The sequence below is a fragment of the Leptonotus elevatus genome, chromosome 11 (genome assembly GCF_054856555.1).
Source record: "Leptonotus elevatus isolate MCC_2025b chromosome 11, RoL_Lele_1.0, whole genome shotgun sequence".
Lineage (NCBI taxonomy): Eukaryota > Metazoa > Chordata > Actinopteri > Syngnathiformes > Syngnathidae > Leptonotus > Leptonotus elevatus.
The window spans coordinates 5,804,828-5,826,407 of NC_141249.1; the positions used below are offsets into that span (position 1 = coordinate 5,804,828).

Genomic DNA, 21,580 nt, shown 5'->3' on the forward strand with positions numbered 1-21,580 from the left:
AAAATAACAAGCATAACAGAGACTTCATGATTATAAAAGGAAAAATGTGTCATGCTTTTTATTCTACATGCTCATTAAGATGTTTTGAGGCACAACCACAAAAATGACGGTCGATCGTCAAGTTTACTGAGCTTTTATCGACATGTGGGGGGATTCGGATTCAGCTTCAACTTGATGTTTGATATAATTCCGGCGTGTCCAACAGTGTCATTACCAGCAGAGCAGCTGGGGGTTAGGCAGCACATGCTCCAGTCGATTGTAGTTGGTTATGCTGAAGGTTAGCACAGCGGGGGACGGGTTATTGGCAAAGTGCCGAGTGATTCCCGCTGGAAACGACAAAACCATCTCACCTATGATCTTCACAACACATCTGAGGAAGAGACGAGGGAGAGTTCATGAAAAAGTGCACCAGAAAGTGACAAGACAATAAAAAACAGTACAAGACAGTACGAGTTCAAAGCAGGAACTGAAATAAGTCATTACCGCTACAACTAGGGTTGGGAATATCTGGCACAAGCCTGAGTCGATACACAGATTGCGATTCTATTAACTAATTTGCATCCAAAAACGTATAATTAAGTTATATTTTAAATATTACCATGCTCCCAAAGACGTATTTATACGTTTATATTGGTTTTTTATTTATTTTTGCTAAAGCATACAAAAGGCTTTGATGCAGCCGCTGAACTGAAAAGAATGCTTGAAGCAATGGTAGTTATTACAAAAACGGCCAGCACATGGCAGCAGAGTACAAGAAATCAACCAGGGCCATCTTGCCAAAAGGCTCCCCCCCACTGTTTTAAACAGATTTGTGAATAACGATGAAACTTAGCTATATTCTAATGCTAATTGCTGCAAAACAGAAAAAGATAGAAACATACTTTTTTTCCTGATGAAAGAAGAGACTCTAATCTTTTGGTAGGTTCCATGTTTTTATAGCAATAGAACACAACATTTTGTGGGCCTTGCAAAATCAGTCAAAATCCAGTAAAACAGCCAGGAGCAAATGGGGTTGCTTCAGTGAAAATGGCTGGGAGTGAATGAGTTAAAAAACAATATGGTTCAACAAGATTCAGTTCAGTATGGGAACGATACGATTCAATGCCAAATATGCATTGCAAATGGGAAGATTGGCAGTGCATGAGCATTTGTCAGGCACGTGCAGACATTTTGTGGGGCAGGTGTTTAATCCAAAGGTCACGACTTCTACGTCCGTCCCAAAACTGTGATCGATCCTTACCAAATGTATGTGCACATCTGTACTTATGCCCAAACCATACTAAATATTACAACAAAAGTCACAATATTTTTATATATTGGGAGGCACTTCCGAACATTGCCTTCGCCATAAGCAACGGCTTACAATGTGAATAAATTACAAAATATTGTGACTGTAATGCTAATATTTTCAGAGTATGATTTTGGCATAAGTAGGGATGTGCAAACAGAGGAGGATCAATCAAATGTTCGGCACGGACATAGCCTATATATTTTTATAGAAGTCAGGCTCGCAGGTGCTGGCCGTATTGACAGCCGCTCCGCTGTGTATTCTTTTTTCTCTCGAAGGAGATGAACATGAAACCTGATGATTTGGAATGCTATCTGAATGCGCATATCAAATGTACCGTACTAAAACAATTCAAATATTTACAAACAATTATTTGTTTGTTTATTTACACAATCTTAAAAAAAAACAAATATGGAAGCAAAAAAACTAAATAAATACAACATGTGAAAGTGAGGTAGAAACCCATTACAGGCTTATCAAGGACCTCACCTAAGAATATTAATAAACTAACATTTGAATAACAAAAATATACTACCAATGCTGTATATAGCCTCAACAAACATATATTCAACATAACTGAATAATCACTTTAGCAAAAATAATTCCAAAGCAGCACACATTAAATACTGTATAGAGACATAGAGTTGGTTTATAATTGTGAATTTGTATTCCATAATTGCACAATTTAAGTATTTAAATACAATTTAAGTATTTAAATATGACACACTCAAACACAATATATTTCAGTGTGTTGATAAAATTAAAAAACCCTAAATAAATTCACAAAATAGGCTACAGTACCCCGTTGAATGTAAATAAATTAAAATAGAGTACTAATTGGCTACTAAATCATGTTACACACTACAGAGCCGGCAGTGCGAGCCATGCGCTCATGTTTATGCAGATTGGCACGGACGCACCTGCCGTGCGCTATTCCCTACAAACGCTCCCTGCTGCCTCTTTTGTTTTTGTGCCGATGCCGTGCTCTCGGCAATACAGCACGTGACGATCGGGTGGGGTCTTCTCGGTTTCACACTTGTAATGAAGCTACATGTCTAGGGCAAGAATTTGTCCGCTAATCGACTGTCTTAAAGGACAAAAAAAAAAGTGTAGTTTGAGCTCAGCCTAAGGCTTATTATGGGACATGGAAATAGAAATAGTTACATGTTTCGGCAGTTGTACTTGTTGTGTTGCACTTTGTTGTAGTTGTACTACAGAGAAAATGTAAAAAATAAATAAAAAATAAAGGCACTTAAATGCACTTAGTGTTTTGTGCGAGAACATTTAAATTGAAACATTTTCAGCAGCCAATAATAGACTAGTCAGTTATAGGCCTATATGTTATTCATGAGGCTGTCAAGTAATACAAATAACAAAAATGTATTTTAGAATGAGCTTTTGTTGGTTTAGGTGAACGGTATGGGATATTTTAATAGGTTTTAGGTGAACTAATACATACACACACACACGCACGCACACACATGTACATACACACCCACATGCAAAATAAAAATGTATAAAAATATTTATATAAATAAAAAAATAAATAAAATAAAAATAAAAATAAAAAAGAGAGCAATGATGATGACATGTCAAATCGGTAAAATTACCGAATGAACTGAGCTCTCCGGAAAAAAAGAAAAAAGAAAAAAGAATGAGCTTTTGCAATGCCTTGACTTTAGTTAGGCAAATATACAGTTGTAGCCATAAATGCAATCCTATTATAAATTGGCATAATAACTTCTTGCGGTGCTTCAGCCAACAATTTTCATTTCTGTGATGTTAATAATTTCTCCAAATAATTAGGAAAAGAATACAACACTTTTTTTCTGTAAACCTCAGTGATCACTTCGACAACGTAAATAGAAAATCACTATCACAAAAATGTCTCATCACTGGTGAGCTATTTGTAGAACAGGCCCGCAGGCTGTGGTCCTTGGGGTCACCACAATTGTGACCCCTGATGTAAACGTTAATAATAAAGAGCCCAATTCTATAAAATAACATTCTTACAGTATTTTCAAACATGTAAAAGGTCAGTTGTCTCCGAACGTTGTTGTTTTGTTTTATTCACATACTGCCCAACTACTGTTTTTGGTTGTAACCAAAACGTTACATTGTGCAGCACAGTGCGAGACTTTTCAAACTGCATAGCCTCACACAACAGATTCCTAGCACGCAGTAGCCAGAATGAATATTTGGTTGTATCGGTTTATCATTCCCAACCTTAGCAACAACACATCTTTTTCTTAGTAATTCTTAGCTGTATCTTGTGAACTCCTTTTTTTTCTTTTTTTTTAATTGACCCTAAACAGTGAATGCTAAAGCACATACAGTAAAAAGCTTTTGGTTGACCTACTTGCCGGGGTCGGCCCCTTTAAAGAAGGCATTGACTGTCTCAGTGAATGCAGCAGCCACAGGGAGCGTGTCCTGAGCCCCCATGGTGAGAGGACTCGGCCCTCTGGAGCAGCCTAATATAACATACATACATGTATTAATACACAAATAATTAACATACATATACAGCATTTGTACTTTTACTTAATTTCACATAGCGCATTTTTTTAAAATGTGCTTTTGCGGCAATTACTGAAAAATCAAGCCAAATATGTGTGGATAAAATAAATAACAAAAGATTAAAGTGCAAGTAAGGACAAAACATTAAAAGGTGAAGTCAACCCCAAAATTTCCTTTACAATAATATGTTCTATGCAGCCCCACTAGTTTGAACACGATATTCTGTAGAATATGAACTAAGCATAAAATCCACAAATTTTTTATCCATCTCAGAGGGCGGCCATTTTGACACCTGCTGTTGACTGAAAATGGCATCACAGTTGCTCAGGGCTCTAGTAACGACCAATCACGGTGCACCTATTTCCTAAGTTTGGTCAAGTGACGTTCGCAAGCGAGCCGTGATTTTTCGTTACCTGAGTCTTGAGCAACTGTAATGTCATTTTCAGTTAAGTAGCAAAATGGCAGTTCCCTAAAATGGATACTAATTGGTGGATTTTGCTGTTTTATTAACTCATTCACTGCCATTAACAGCTATAGACGTCAAAAAATCATTTGAACTATTTCTATTAGTATAAAATGTTTCCCACTTTTGTTAACAAGAATATAAAAAACTCGAAAAAAAATGTATTGTACATTTTGAACAGATATAAAAATTTTAATTAATCATGACTTAACTAGTGAAGTCATGTGATTAATGTCAATAAAAAATTTTAATCACCTGCCGCGTTAAAAAGTAAAGAAAAGATTATTAAGAATTAGGGGTGTCAGGCGATTAAAATGTTTAATTGTACTTAATTGCATGACTTCACGAATAATCACACATTTTATAATTCTAAATGTACAATACATTATTTTCCTAGGTTTTCATACTCTTGTTAACAAAAGTGAAAACAAAGTTAAACTAATATAAATAGTTAACATGTATTTTTGACGTCTATAGCCGTCAATGACAGTGAATGAGTTACATTTCCACAAATACAATATTAACCAGAATGCCATGTTTAGACTCTTGAGGGCCATACTAAATATTTTGTAAAGAAATTATGGGTTGACGTACCCTTTAAAACAATATACAGAATATTTATGAATTTCTCTCTGTTTTTATGACTGTGAATGAATTATTTAAATATAGTCAATAAGTACTTTAGCATTTGCACATTTTGATGTTGAAAAAGAGGCTGTCATAAATATGTGCAAGCTTTTTTTAAAGTTGGAAGTGTAGACCAACAAGTGCAAAGATGAACCCAAAAAGATAAACAGCGAAAGGAAATGGTAGAAAACATTCAGCATAATGTACAATGACTGATGGTCCTTTGGAAGGGAAGGAAACAACATGAGGATGAGCAATGTTAGGACGACAAGATGGAGGAAAATGAGACCACAGCATTAGTTGCTGTTCATGATGGGGCTCAGCCAGATGTTAGTTTGGTGCTGGTGGGAAAGGGAGATGGAGAGATTTTTTTTCTTAAGTTAGAGGAAAAGCAGAGGAGGAGGGAGGAGAGTCGGGGCAGGCCAGGAACCAAGCTTGCACAAATGAGCCTCGAAGAGTGTGTGTGAACACTGCAATTAGCCCTGTTGCAGATCAAACTTACCTTCAAAGGTTAAATAAAACTTCCCTCTGTCAAACCAGACAAGGGATGGCTGGTCATTCTCTGTGTGGGGTCAAAGGGTCGGGTTGAAGGACAGAAGTGGGGATGGGACGTTGGGTGGCAGAGGAGGGAGATGAAAAGGAAGGAGGAGGGTGAGAAGGGGAAGGAGAGAAGGATAGCAGCGTGAGTCTCACATGGCAGGTCTGTCACGTAACTGTGAGGTGAAACATATAGGTGGAATCCGGGTGTGGATTGGGGAGAGAGGACCACGGCAAACCCACACACAGTCATGATGGAACACATTGGGACAATATGGAGGTGAACAATGTTTTTTGCTGCCCAGTTGAGTGCCACCACATTGTGAAAACATTTATACTGCTACATTTCATAATCTCACAGTTAATTTCTAATCTGAACCAGTTGATTCTTAGGCGCCATATGCAAGGCTCAAAATATGTGGTTTCGCATCATAGTTTGACTGTCAAAATGTGCATTTTGCGCCTCATTAATACACAGTGAATCGCAGAACTGAGACTCAAACGCCGAGACAATCGTCAAAAGTAGTGATGTGTCTGTCAGTCGTGAAACTAATTGACAATTGGTCTCTGACTTCACGGAGAATGTGGAGCTGCCTACAGTTGCAGCACAGAAGAGGGAATGAGAACAAACAGAGCAAGAAGAAACAACAATAGTAAAGAATAGCTAAGAAAATGAGGGACAGGAGAGGAGTTCAATATGGACACATTTAAACTTTATTGATAATACAAAGGCAGAATGGGAAAAACAAGGAAAAAACATTCTATAAGATTAATGAAGGTGCTAGTGTCCCTTACGCAACTGTTGCTTGTTGGCATGTCAGCCCTACCAGAGAGAATTTTTTCCAAAACAGGGCAGATCATTTCTGACAGAAGAAATTGGATCAGCTCCTCAAAGCAGGTGTGCTTTAGTTTTTCTTATTGATAACCTTAAAATGTACAAAAGTCATCTGGATGCTGTCTTTTATTTTTCCTTTTCGTTTTACATATTTGAATAAATATTTTGTTGCGCGTTGTGTTCTGGAGTGATTCAATGTCATTTCAATTTATATTAGTTTAAAAGAAAAAAGTTAAAACATTTTAACTTTTCAATTGTAAATTAGGTTCAGTGAAAATAGTTAAGGTTTTTTGTACCTATTTGTAGCTCTATAGACAGCAAATAAAGGAATAATTTAAAAATACATTACCACAGATTAAAAAATATATATATTTTGCTTCTAGAAAATATATTTTTTTTACTATTTCCTTTGCTTAAAAAAAAAAAGCTCCACTAAGTCAAAACGTTGCTCCTCAAATTAAGTCATTGATCCACAAAACTGCTTCATCAAGAAAAAATATATATATTTCGAGCCTCGCATATGCACTGAACGAATCATGCAAAAGTCTACTACTCCATTGTAAACACAGCTGGGTCCACTCAAAATGGATGGCGTTCAAGTGCAATGTTCACAGACTGCCAGCAGGAGGCAGCCATGAGACCATTGCATTGTGCAGGAAAAGCAGTGACTGGCCAGAGCGAACTTTGGAATCAGAAAGCCAACAATATGTTTATAATAATTACTGTACAACATTTCCATATGATTTGATGTGTTTACCAATTAGAGGGATAACAAGCTAAACATTGTGACTGATCATTAGCACATTTAAACTTTGCAAGCTGACTGACATCGAGAGCTGGACAGCAGCACTTCATGAAGATAACAAAATGGCAGGTGTTCAGATGATGAGGGAATGGAAATAGGGCTGCATTTTTCCTGGAGTGACAGGTTTGAAAGAAAGGTGGGTTCAGGGTTCAAGTGTAGGATGAGATGGCTGGCAATAAGACCAGGTGGGATTGGCTAATTTTGTCACGCTCCAATAGTGTTTCGGAGAGATTGGCATGAATACTAAACAGCTGCTGCCTTCCTAATTTGGTCTAATTCTCATGCCAGACTAATAGCTACACTGCTCTGACAGTATGCATGAGTGAGTGAGACTGAGAGTAGCAAAAAGAAAAAAAATATGTATCTCAAGGGCCCACCATAAGGAGTTGTTCAGACAGTGAAACACAAACTCACACGCGCGCACGCACACACACGCACACACACACACCCCAACTCACACGCGCGCACACACACACACACACACACACACACACACACACACACACGCACACACACAGCAAAGGTATCCTTGAGTGCCTGCACAGCAATCAGCCAAGACAAAATACAATGTGTGTCGGTGGAAAAAAAAGAGACAGGAGGTTTCCATGGCGACATGGTGAGACAGCCAATAGTGCACAGTCATAAACCAGAGAGAAAAGCCTCAAAGAGTGGGTGAGGATTGAGGAAGTCACCCAAACTTGGGGGTGAATGGTATGTCAAATTGAAGATCAATGTGCCACCATACACATGACAAATGGTATGTACATGTGGGCAAAAATGATTTCAATAGCAAGTGACAGTGATGGGAAAAGAATGAATAACATGCAGAATTTGTGAAGAAAAACGGACTGTGAAAATGAGAGGCTATTACAAAAGCTGTAAGTGTGCTGAGAGATCTGTGATAACAGCAAACCAATGAAGAAAAATTATGTTTATGGTGCAACCTTTGAAAAGCAGAAAATGTATTCTGCGAATTTGTATTTCTGACTTTTTTTTTTGTTGCAAAACCTTAACAAGTCTAGTCAAATATAAGGGCAATGACACAGAGAAGGTATTTTTGTACGAGTGAATCAATGTGAATAAAAAAAAAAGCAAATGGCATTTTCATAGCAAATAGGACTGGTTGATATAGCTGACTTTTATTTTTTCATATGACTTTTGACTTAAATAAACGATGTAAATGCTGAGACTCATGCAGCGCAACACAAATGGCTTCAAGTCATAATCCCCATTCTTTAATTCACACTATTTGTTTGTCCTATACAAATATACCATACTACTGCATCGGATACAGTATTGGTTTTAATATTTTGAGTAGGAATGCACAATAACTATCGGCCCGATATTGAGAAAAATTTGGTCATTTGATTGGTCAGATATTGCAAAATTAGACCGGTACTGAAATTCACTAAAGTTGGTCTGGTTACTGTCACTTTAAGAGTTGAAGCTCTTTCTGCTTTCTGAGTAAGCCATATTGTGAACACAGCTTGGCGAATAATTTTTTTTATAGATTGTACACATGCAACCAACCAAAGTCTCCTCGACTCTAAAAACAATATTTAATATAAATATTGAAACTTGGGGCAAAATTTTTCATGTGCGCACGCGCCGCTTGCTGAGTCCCATTCACTTGAATGAGAGCCGCTGCCAAGACTTGCCCCACAGTCACTTGGCTCGACGGCCGTGGCACTGCCTCGGGGGCGGCTCGCTTCAGGCAGTCACTGGAGAGTCGCTTGACATCCGTCAAGCTTTTTCTTTTTTAAATGTATGTTTACCTTCTTTGATGGATACTATAATCGTTTGGACTTAATCAACATTGGTGTACAGTACTAAATTGATGAGTTCCAGCGACTTTCACTGCACTTCAAACAACTGACCCAGGAGCGTGAACTAGGAATGGCTAATACACCAATTGGTGCTCAAAATATCGAAAAATTTAGGCACACTGTGGACTTTTCTTTTGCGTGCGTGAAAGTTGATTTGTCACATTATATTATGTAACATGAATTTGACTACTTATAATTTTGTTTAACTCTTATTTCCCAAATTATAACAATAAATGCTATAGCTTCACAAGTAGTATCCTATTAAAACACTATGATTTATCACTTTAAATAAATATAGGAAATAAAATATGGACACAATTGAGGTTAACATATAGGCATGGCCCTCAACAACAGTTGCAGTTTCTTAAGTGGCCACTTTGGAAAATATGTTATTTAGATTTATGCGGACTGCTCTGAGGTATTGACCGTAATTTACATTCATATCTTGCCATTTAAGCTTGGCAACAGAATCTCTCAGCATCCATACACAATTTCTGTACAAAATTTAAATTTGCAGTCAAGTTAACTCATCGCTGATTGCCAAAATGTTTCCATTACCCAATCCTAGAAGGAAAATGCCAAGAATCTATATTCTCCCATTACCTACATATATTTGACGGACATTTACATGAAATATCCCCCCCCCCCCCCCCCCAACTACATTTACTTCATCATATGCACCTGCAGGTGAATATCAAACAAAGCAAGTCACCCCCTTACTCCCTGAGGATGTCTCTACTATACCTGCAAATGAATCAAAATGTCTCTCAAATGACGGCAGCTTGTCTACATAAGCATCGTCTTCTGACAAGCCAAAGGACAAATAAAAACATGGGTAGCACAAAAGAGAGCAAATCAAACCAATGTGGCAACACAAATGAAAATGTAAGAGAAAACACAAAATACAGTACAGTGAAATTGTTAAAAAGAATACAAATTGAGAATCTTAACATTCCTGGCTCTGCTCATATTGTTAAGCCCACTGTCTTTTAGAGCACCACTGAATAAAACAAATGAGAAATTAATACATAAAAAATTTAGAGGTTGCGAAAATGATTGTAATGTTACAGTCTTGATCTAGTTTATTGTTACCCATGCCAATCTGTGTAAAGCTGAAAAATAACATTTCAAAGGAGATCAACACTATATTTTAATAGCCGTACTACTTTCCACGCTAATGATAGACTATTAAGTTTGACACTTGCATCTTGAATTCATCAATGGCGCGTGTGCTACTATTTTAGGCAGTTACACGCTTAAAATGAACAACTTCAACACTTAACATGTATACGTGTATGTTCATATTAATAGTAGATCAAACAACAGCGATAAGCACACTTCTATTGTATATAAGTATTTGAATGATGTCATTCAATTGCATGGCTGAACTTTTTAACAGGGAGAAAAGTCAAGTTTATATTTTACATAAATATTATGTTCAGCTATTAAAGTTCAGGGACAGCCAATGGTGTACAAACCTGACACTGAGAGGTCTTTACTGACAGTGGGTGTGGTGGCAGCACTCAAGGAGTTGGTAGAGGAGATAGAAGAGGTGCTCTCTGCCCGGGCCAAAGGAGCAATTGGAGGGGGGCTGGCTGCATGAACTGGTGGACTAAATGGCCGATTCTGGAACAATAAAAAAAAAAAAAGTTGCTGAACAGCAATGCAACCACTTTTTTAAGCTAACTCAAATTAATTCTACAGCTATACTTATCCCAAAATACTACTGTACTTCTCAGACTGCAAGACACCATTTTTTTTTCATAGTTTGACTGGTCCTGCCATTTAAACATAGGTGCAACTTATATATCAAAATAAGAGCTTGGACTGGCACTGTTGCCTTCTGTGCACCAAAAATATTTGCTAAGGTAGTCATTCATTACTACCAGTGGATATATTCTTTATAGCATGATAAAAGTAGTGGTAATGCACAAGAAGAAGAAGTACAACAAGAAGTACAACAAGAAATAGTAGAACAAGAAACAGGAGAAGAACACTGATTTGAATATACTGTGTGTGTGGGGGTGGGGTGGGGGTGGGGGGTAGCGGGGTGGTCACTATTTTTTAACAAGTAAAAAAAAATAATTAACAAGTGGACGGATGTGCTGCTTTGAAGACCCCCTTTTTCTTTTATCGCTCAGTTCCTTAGACCCCAATATTAGATTTGGCAGAGGCATCTTTTGCTGCATTACAGTTGTAATTCTTTAATAAAAAAATATACAAGTTTCCTCCTGTAAATATCATTAAGCATATACTTTATACATGTATTTAAGGCAAGTTGTAAAATGTCTGAAGTCCTCTTGTTTATCCATCCATCCATTTTCTTAACCGCTTGTCCTCACAAGGGTCGCGGGGGGCGCTGGAGCCTATCCCAGTTGGCTTCGGGCAGTAGGTGGGGTACACCCTGAACTGGTTGCCAGCCAATTGCAGGGCACACAGAGACGAACAACCATCCACACTCACACCTATGGACAATTTGGAGTGGTCAATTAAACTGCCATGCATGTCTTTGGAATGTGGGAGGAAACTGGAGGACCCGGAGAAAACCCACGCAAGCACGGGGAGAACATGTAAATTCCACCCAGGAAGGCCGAAGCCCGGACTTGATCTCACATCCTCTGCACTGGGAGGAGGACATGCTAACCAGTCAGCCACCGTGCCGCCACCTCTTGTTTATGTTTAACAAATTTAAAACATCATAAACATGCTGTTTAGTACTGTCTCATATGTTCTCCAGTTTCGATACTGTAAATTTATAGGATCGTATGCCGAGAAACGTTTCTTGGGAGGAGCAATATGGCGGCCTCGCGGCTTCAAAAGTCTTGGCCTATCGGCTATCCAGTCATACAGTATATTCAGATCAGTGTAGAAGAAGTGGGAGAAGAAGAAGGAGAATAAGGAGAAGAAGGAAAATAAGCAAAATAAGGAAAAGAAGGAGAAGAAGAAGAACAACAACAGTGGTCAAGGTGATAACTGTTACTGCTGACGTTAGCATGTGGCGGCCGCCTCAACAAGGATTTCTTACAGCACTAAAAGGCGCCATAACCGATCAGGATGGCCTTTGGCCACAATATGACGTGGGATTTTAGCTAAGGTAAGCCATTTTAAATTACAAAGAAAAACTTTGAAAAAAGTTTTCATTTGGAGTGTATTTCCGAATGCACCCATGATTAGAGAACGGGGATTTTGGGGTCGAGTTTATGAAGTAAATACAATTTTCTCCCCAAAATTTTAAATTAAAGATTAAAACTTTACTCATACTTCAGATTGACTTAGGCCTATGTGTTTTTAATTATGTTTTGATGTACAACTTATACTCCATGATGATGTATAGTCCAAAAAATATGGTAGTGGGTCTCACCAATCCCATGCAAGATGTGCTTTAGATGCCTAAACACATTCATAAAACGGATTTCACCAATATGCCTCGAGTTAACACTTGCTGTGGTATAAAATAACATTACTACTTACAGTACACTTTACTGTACTTACAGTATCTCCTACACTTGGTTTTCCTGGTGGAAGTTTGGGTCGTGAAGGGGGACGGGGTGGAGGAGGAGGTGGAGCGGAGTTGACAGTTGAAGGAGTGGAAGGCCGCACTGGAGAGGAGGAACCTATAAAAAAATGTGTTTGATGAATGATAAAGACAAAACCATAACATTTCCAATTCACTGTTTTGGAAACACGATAGCAACATTTTGGAGACAGAATCTACAATCTACATTGTCGGGTATTGAATGAGTGATCTTCATCAACTTACCACTTTTCGTTCCAGCCGTCCCTGATGTTGGACCTGGTGATGAGACCACCGCCCGGTACGTTGGGGGAGGCGGTGGTGGAGGTGTAGTTCGGTTCCCCTGGCTTGCATCTTTGGGTGAAGTGACAACTTCACCTTCATCCTCTTTGGGTCGATTTTCATCTGTATTCTTTGTCTGGATTGGTGGAATGGAGCACGTTGCTGTTTCCTTGTCAGGCGTAGTCACTGATGGAGGCGTGCGTGCTTTGGGAGCTGTTGGGATGCTGGCTGGTGAATCAATAGGTGAATGTGTTGAAGTTGGAGGAGATGCAAGCTCCTTGGGTGAAGGGAGTGACGAAGTGGTAGGCGAGAGCGGATTTCGGTCCTCGGGTGTAGAAGGCCCTAAGGGGACAGCTGGCGCTGACGGCTCCTCTGATGGTGGCGGCGTACTTGCGAGAGGAGAAATCTGAATTTCTTTTGGAGAAGGAGGTTTAGGGAGATGTGGTGCTGTGTCTTCTGCAGGAGGTGGTGATACAGGTAAAGGGGGAGCAGGAGATTCAGGGGGAGGCAGGGTGGCTGGTAATGGAGGTGCTGCTTCCTCTGGAGGTGGGGAAAATGGAAGAGGAGGTGCAGGCTCCTTTGGTAGAGGTGGCCGGTCATGAGACTGCTCACTGAAGCACACCCACGTGTCACTTGTATCCTCATTTACAGGAGGAGCCTCCTCCGGTCCAAATAGGTTATCCAAGTCAGCTATGGATGTCTTTCTTGTTGAGTTCTCAGCTTCTGTCGATAAATCGGAGACAGACAACCGCTATTTAATAACAGACTGTTTGAAGAGGTGATTAGCGAGTTGACACAGGAGGATTAAGCATCCCTGATACACAATGGAGCAAGAAGATAATGGAAAAAAAATATATACTACAGTACATACAATTTATTCAATGACCACCAAATGTGTGCCACAGCTGCACTAAAATAACACTTTTGATAAACACCCATTTTCCATCTTTCCATAATAGTTTGAACACTAATATCCAGATGGTCTTTCACTGAAATTATATCTTTAAAGCAACACTAAGGAACTTTCCGTTTATGTTGATTATGGCGGCGCCATATTGACAAAAACGGTAATGTTATGCCTGAAGGAAGACCACGTTTCCCATGAGGACAAGCGCATTACGTCGTTTTTTAGCTCACGCCAGCAAGTGAAAGCAGGGCCAATGTTGATCCTTGATTGTCCTTTTATCAGTGCGTCAACATTCAAATTGACTTTCGTCTTTGTAACAAATGTGTAAAGGGGGCAGCGACGTATGCCATAAAGCAGTCCGCACCGTTTGTTGTGTGGCAGTGTTCCTACCATCCTCCTCAAAGTTGCTTAGTGCCAGTAAAAATGATACAAACCCCTCAGGCCATGGCAAAGGTACCATTCAACTAGTTTTAAGTCGATGTTTCATCAGAAGAGTTATGAAAATATTTTATTAATGTTGAAAAGTTCCGTAGTGCTACTTTAATACTAAAAAATATTACGGCGTATTAGGGCCACATATAAATATATAGTTTTTAGAGGGTGGGGTCAATATTTAATATATAATAAGTTTATAGCTTACTATAACTATATAATACTTTTTTCTTGCAAATTTGGCACTTTACAAAAGTGGCAAATTTGCGAGTTTCCCCCCGCAAATTTGTTCTTTTATAAAGTGGTTTTGTGAGGTTTTTTTCTTGGAATATTACCCCCACTCTAAAAAAGATATATATATTTATATGTGGCCCTAATACGGCGTTGTAAATTGGTATTGTTTTCCAGGATTTTTATCTCTCCCAGTTTTACAAAAATGCTTTTAAAGAAATGGAAAAACACATTATTTCTTGATTAAAAAATAAAATCCTAAGCATTACTTACTAAAAATAGTTTTAATAATTGAATGTTTATGAAACCCAACTTGCTGTCAATTGAGGTAACTAAAAGTGAATTCAGTTCAAAATTCCTGATTCCTGTTTAAAAAGTGAAACATTAAAACACAATCCGCATTAAAGCAGTCCCTGATACGCTTCCCGGGTAAGATCTCGCGTTAATGACAAGATAAATACATTTTATCAGCACACATTGAACAAGACTAGTGAGAGAAAAAAATCTTGATGTAATGGTGAGAATTAAACACTAAAATGTGTTACCAGTGTCATCTGTGGAGGCAGGTTCAGTTGTCAGAGGAGATGTTGGGACATTCTTGGGTGGAAGTGGTGGTGGACCTGCAGATATTGCCAGTGAAACAATTAACAGAGACTCTCCCAAAAATGGTACTATGTCAATTTGGATGATGTGAGCATGTGATCAGATTTTCTATTCTAAACTTTCCCCCCAAAAATGAAGAGTAAACAACACCCACAATAAATTAGGTAATGTCCACTACATGAATGAAGGAATGAATGAATGAACAAATGAATGAATGAATGAACAAATGAATGAATGAATGAATCACCATTTGGTTTTTGGTTCATTTAGGTTATCAACATTTTGTGTAGCCTATCAAGACTTGTTGAACTAAATATATTTTCTTAGTCATGTGTTCAATGGAAAATAAATTGAAAAGAATTTGCAAATCATTGGATTCTGCTTTTATTTACGCAACAGTGTTCCCTCGCTAAAACGTAGTTCACCTTTTGCGGCCTCACTGTTTGGCGGATTATTTATAGTGCAATTTTGCATGCATTTTTTTTTACAGTAATGTACCTATTTTTATTTATTTATGAAGGTTTGAACAAGAGGGAAATGTAAGAAAATGTAAATGCCTCAAGAGAAAAGTGTGTGGTGAGGGGTTTTAGAACCTGAAAACAGTTATAATTGTATCATAAAAATGTAAAACATAAAGCTAACTACTTTGCGGATTTCATTTATTGTGGGTATTTTTTGGAACCTAACCCCAGCGGACAACGAGGGAACACTGTACACAACATCGCAACTTCATTGGAATTTTGATTTTGATTTTTTTATGATAATTTTCTTAACTATTTAGTCACCTTTGCAAATTACATTCATTAGGAAATGTTATAAACTCACAGTAGTTAGTTACGCTGACCCAACAAGACAAGAACACAATAAACAACTTCAACACAATTATTGTGAGTATTATTTAAAGGAAGTGGCCAATTTCAAGCAAAGTTTCAACTTTTGCTAATAAATGTAATTTAAAACTGGAGTTGAATCATTTGGAGTTCAACAGAAGTATTAACTCTTAATTGTGCTTTCTCTGGAAATGACTTTTCTTCAAGCATTTGTTGCCTATTGGCAGGCTGGCTTTGGCATGCACTTGACAGCCTCCGAACCTTTTGAAAATCTCTACAGGTCTGAATAAAATTTTGAAATAAACATTTGTAATGTTATACGTGTTATACGTGGACATAACCTAAAGGACAAAAGATGGCCCAGGAATCATTAACCATGCAACAGCACATCAATTAACCACCATGCTAAAGCACAAGGAAGACAACAAGAAAGGTGAGTCCTCAAAATGTCCATAGAACGGTACAGGAAAGAAAATGCTTCAACCATCATTTGTCTTTCTGTGATGAAATGAAAAGGTTCACTTCTAGAAAACGTTATAGCCAGTATTCTTGTTTTAGTAGATGAGGGGGCTTGTTGTTAGATGACTTGATGCACGCGTGTACATCGCCAGGGAGATGATCAGGCATGGCAAAATTAGCAGCAAATTCTAAACTTACTTCCTGTGGGGAAGGGTCTTGTCAAAGAGGACTCAGGCTCTGACACAGAAGCCCCCCACACATCAGACTCAGACAGAACCACTTAGTTCAGGAGGAGACAGAACACCAAAACACGAGAGTTAAAAACTCTCAGATATAATACAGATTCATTATGTGCACAAACGCTATAAATCATGACAGTTCAATGTTTGACCATTGTTTCAAGTTCTAAATGCTTATTAATCCGCACAAAGAAGACAGTATGAGTCCACGTTATTAGTATTTGATAATGACAGAGCATTGTCCCACACATAAATCTAATTTATTTCCTGAATAAATACATGAAATGTAGGAGTTACGCAATAGCTAAAAGCTCCCCTGCAGTCTGCATCAATAAATCCAACAGGATTGAATAAGAGCAGCTGACAACAAACTCTGCATATAAACAAGCTACACTGTGCAAATAACAAGGTCCCTGAGTGCCACTTTAAATTGTGACCACAGCAAAGACATAGTGACATAGGGACATTCCACTATTTGTGACAATAGGGAGGGAAGCAGAGATCTCGAGAGACTTTAGACACTTAATACTGTAGGTATTATACTGTATCATTTGGAATTTTTTTTACACATGCACACATACTTGGTTGGATCAGTAAAAAAATGCATCACTGGAGTCAAAAAAGTCAATAGAAATAAAACGACATAATTAAAAAAAAATCAGATGAAATTACCTTCTATTTTCTGTTCTCCAAATGCCGTTTCCAAAGAAGGCCCAAACAAATTTGTAGTCTCTTCGGAGGCTGGTGTCTGCTGGCTGCTGCAGGGGAATAAAAATAACATCATAATGAGTAACATCCAAATACAATTCATGTCATCCTATCATTCACAATATATATTGTAACTGACAATGATCACACTGTGCTTGCAACATCAGCTTTGCATGAAACTAGTCTGTGGAACAAAAAAGGTTGGGGGCTGATGCTGCATACAACCACAATGTCATAAAAACCTTGTGGGAGAAAAGCAATGTACATACCTGGGAGCTGGTGGCGCAAGAGCAGGTGTGGGGGCCACAGTGGGAACCACACGTCTTGGTCTGACAATATCTTCACCTGGGTATAACATTTGTGCAATATATATGCAAGTCTTGCAAAACATTCTACCAGTTTTGTAAAAGTAAGCTGAGAAACTGATACTTACTGGAAGTGTTCCTTTTCAACCCCTAAAACAACAATAAAATGAAGTTTAAAAACCCAAGAGTACAAAACCCTAATATGTCATCAAATATACCATAATATACAACCACAAAATGTAATTTTTGCCTCACAAAATTGCACCGGTGCTAAAAAAAATCGTAATGTTCCAAAAGGGAAGACCCTGCTCACTAAGTGCAAACATATATAGTCAAGGAATAAACCAATACTATCAAACAGCTGTACAAAAAGGGACAATTACTGACATGCCACATTAGGGTCTATAACAGTGGTGTCCAAACTGCGGTTTGGGGGCCATTTGCGGGCCACTGCCATTCACATTTCACCGACCCGCGGCATATACTACAAATGACATTTGACATGGCCCGTAGGGCTAGTTAAAAATAAGAAGAGAGCAGAGGCTTTTCTAAACGTGCAAAGATACAAATAAAGTATTTCCAACTAACTTCGTTTCAAAACACTGTGGTGAATAAAGATAATTCAATTTTCAAAGCAAAATAGTTTCTTCCACTTCATGCTTTGTGTCAAGGTCTGATTTATGAAGATATCACAATAATGGTCTTCAATGAACTGTTTTAAAAATGGTAATTTTACTACGGTTTGCTGTTGTTTTTGTTCTGAATGTGGATATGGGCTTTGGCTGCTGTTCAGATCTAGTTGAGTGTGATACAGGGTCTTTGGCCACCCCACAATCTAAAAAACTCCTTAACTATTTGCCTCTTATTAACCACTAACAGATAGCTCTATAGCAGTTAATCAAATTAGCTAGAAAACAATGTATAATTGCTTTCTTGGTTGATTTTAGCGTGTTTAATAAATACATTTGAAGTATTTTAAAGTGTATCTTCCATTCTTCTGTATGCGGCCCTCAAATAAGTTTGGACACCCCTGCTCAAATTAATAGCAGATAATTCCTTTCTAATATTTTACAGTCATATATTATATGTAAACTTAAAGACGAAATCACAAAGCAAAGATCACTGAGTATAAAAATATGTGTAAGAATTAAGTAATTATGTATCTACCTAACCCGACCGACTAAACTACAGATCCTGAACAAATTATAGCACACAATTTTTATTGATTACAAAAATAATAGCATAGTTTATCTTTAAAGTAATACAGTAGTTGTATATTCATTCAAATTGCTCTTGAGCAGTGATATGGGGCAGAAGGTGGCAATATTGGAAGCCTTTCATTGCTTGCTTAGAGCAAAACGACGACTGAAAAGACAGGAATTGAAACGGCGGGAAAATAAAATTTACTTCTGTTGGAGAGGCAACATAGAAATAATATTGCAGCTGTGCTCTTAAACAGTCATGTTTACATGTGCATGCATGTATGAAATCCCCATGGGCAGAGCAAGGGGGGCTGAAAGGGCACATGAGGAGAATGAGTGAGAGTGGAAAGCCAGGGAGCAGACCAGAGGATATGAGAAGACACGATGGGTAGTGACTGAAGTAAGACATCAAAGAGTCCAGCTGTTGGTATTGAAATGTTTTTTTTCCCAGTATGGGGAGCAAGCATGAAGCCGTTCATGATGGAAAACAAGAACACAAGCACATATACGTGACCGTAAGAATCTACAATCTATCCATGATTTTTTACTGCAAGTGTTTCAATGCATCACTTTAGCCACTGAACCCATCTATGCATATTCTCTTGTATTTATTCAAGCGCAAGTGGAGCCATGTGATGTACTGTATAGCTTGACAAAGGAGAGATGGAGGCAAATGACACTTACCGGGCTACGTCTCTGTGACCAGCAAAAAGGAAGAGAGAAGAGATACCTGGTCAGAGAGTAACAAATCAGTAACACAGACATCACGTGAATCAGAGGAAGACAGCTGCAGCAATATGCTAACGTGGCTCACGTGTGGGGGGTGAGGATGAAAGAAATAAGAAATAACAAGATTGTAGCTTCAATGCTCCAGGATTTTGTTTTAGAAAAGGTCAGTGCAGTATTAAGCGATAACTAAAATACCTGATTTTTATGTTTTTGTGTGCATTTACCTCCAACAATACTGCAACATGGAAAAATGTTTCAAGGTTGTTGGTGAAGGGACATAATAGTGACAGCAATTTGCAACACTTTCTCCTGTGTATATTTTAATGTGCTTATCTACACTGTTCTTGTCATCTAATAATATTTTTCTCTCTATTACGCTCTCTACTGCCTTCATCTCTTTAATTTACATTGAAATCTCGCCAATCTCCCTGCGTCACGCCATTTTTCTCTCTCTCCAGGTCTCCCTCTCGTGCTGCTCTAGTTGTGCAGTGAGCCATGAGCGATTACAGTGATGCAACATGGGGAGGGCCATGGTGGAAATGATTCATTTCATTGGCTGCTGTGGAGCTGGACACAGCACAACTCCATTTCTCATAACCAATCACTGTCGTTTTCACAATGTAAACAGGAAGTGATGACACCATGACCTTTTTGTTTTTCTCACTGATGGTTATCATTAGAACTGTATAGCCCAGTTCATATCTCAAAAGTGTTTGCTTCAATTTGTATAGAGAAATAACGTGTAGTGTAATAGTTGGACTTTAAATTGAGCTCACGAATGTAAATGCCATTTAAAAGTCAGTACAAATGCCGACTTGCACTCAAAGTATTTGTGAAAACATGCATGTTTGCATTTTCAATAAGTGGTGGTAAACAACAAAACCATAACCTTCTTAATATATACAATCAAAACATTGGCCTGATAATTGGCCTTTAATTAATTTGAAAAAAAAAGTATTTTATGGTGGCAAAATAATTTATGAACAACTTTTTTTAACATGCAGCATGCAAAGCAAAGGCTTACCGAACTCTCCTATAAAGCATATTAGAGGCGACAAAAGAAGGGGAGATAGAAGAGAAATTAGGAAGCAAACGGAATAGGAGTGAATTGCAGTATTCCGTATTGATAAGGTCAAGGCAAATCAAGGTGTTTGTATACAAAGAGCAACTGCATAAAATGTCATCAACAATAAAAAAGAAAGAGAATGTGCAATAGAGAACGCATTACACAAAGCTTATTATCATAAAAAAATGCTTTCAGTCCACAGCAATATGTATGCAAGCATGACTGTGCCCTCGGATTGTGAATCTGAATTATTAACTTGGAATTTTATTTGCATTAAAATTCAATGTGCACTTTTCATCACATTGAAGTCAATATTCAACTGCAATGTCAACAGCCATCCATCCCTGAATAACAGTAGGGCTGAACAATTTCAGGAAAAGATTGAGAGATTAAGATTTTTTTCTGAGAGAAACTGCAATTTCGATTTGATTTGACACCCTCAAATCAAGCTTCAGGGCAATATTTAATGGGTGCATTTTAACATTTACAAATACTGTATGACAGAAACTTACATCATATCATACCATCCAAACATTAAAAGCTATTACTCAATGTAAAGATTTAAAAGAGACTTTGTGAGGGAGAAAGTCGTTTCCATTTTTTTTAAATGGCTCAATAAAGCCTAATACTTCTTTTGTCATGCATATATAAATGTGTAATAATGTATGTAAAAAATATATTGTATTGTTTTAAAACAAACATGTTTTGAAATTTACATGTTCATCATACATAAATTATAGGTAAATTGTTTTTCATATTTTTGCTTCAAATGGAGGGCTGAGCAATATGGCTGAAAATTCATATTATGATATACAGTAAATTTAAACCCTTCACAGTAATGCTACCTATTGTGATATAAACTCAAGTGTAAAAAATAGAATGTAATATCAAGTTATTTAAATGTGAAAAGTAAATATTTCCTGTTAAGAGGCAGCATCAGATTAATTCTTCTCTCAGCTTCTTTTTAATCAAATTTGACATTTTTCAGTCAAGTCCAAACAATTTCTTTACAATAATTTAGTCTAAACATGATATTTTTATGAATATTGCGTTTGTGGAATATGAATTAAGCAGAAAAAATAAAAATAAAAATTGACTTAAAAGCTTTCTTTTAAAAATACATTTTATTTTATAAACTTGTTTGATGTGTGTATGTGACTTTTACTTAGATTTTC

The 21,580-nt window shown here is 37.6% G+C and overlaps 1 protein-coding gene across 5 annotated transcripts in view; it reads right to left on the reverse strand.

Annotated features, from left to right (window-relative positions):
* sgip1a (SH3GL interacting endocytic adaptor 1a) overlaps positions 1-21,580 on the reverse strand; it is a 54,095-nt gene that overhangs the window by 5,390 nt on the left and 27,125 nt on the right. For 3 of the 5 annotated variants that reach the window (XM_086089085.1, XM_086089087.1, XM_086089086.1), the window contains 12 exons: positions 19,295-19,306; positions 17,537-17,558; positions 17,373-17,448; positions 17,068-17,153; positions 16,355-16,435; positions 14,810-14,884; positions 12,659-13,417; positions 12,391-12,512; positions 10,377-10,524; positions 5,398-5,457; positions 3,648-3,759; positions 215-370 (listed from right to left, as the gene is read on the reverse strand). In XM_086089085.1, the coding sequence (XP_085945211.1) occupies positions 215-370; positions 3,648-3,759; positions 5,398-5,457; positions 10,377-10,524; positions 12,391-12,512; positions 12,659-13,417; positions 14,810-14,884; positions 16,355-16,435; positions 17,068-17,153; positions 17,373-17,448; positions 17,537-17,558; positions 19,295-19,306 (1,709 nt within the window). The remainder of the gene's footprint in view (positions 1-214; positions 371-3,647; positions 3,760-5,397; positions 5,458-10,376; positions 10,525-12,390; positions 12,513-12,658; positions 13,418-14,809; positions 14,885-16,354; positions 16,436-17,067; positions 17,154-17,372; positions 17,449-17,536; positions 17,559-19,294; positions 19,307-21,580) is intronic. The other 2 variants (XM_086089089.1, XM_086089088.1) reach the window with 2 other exon arrangements.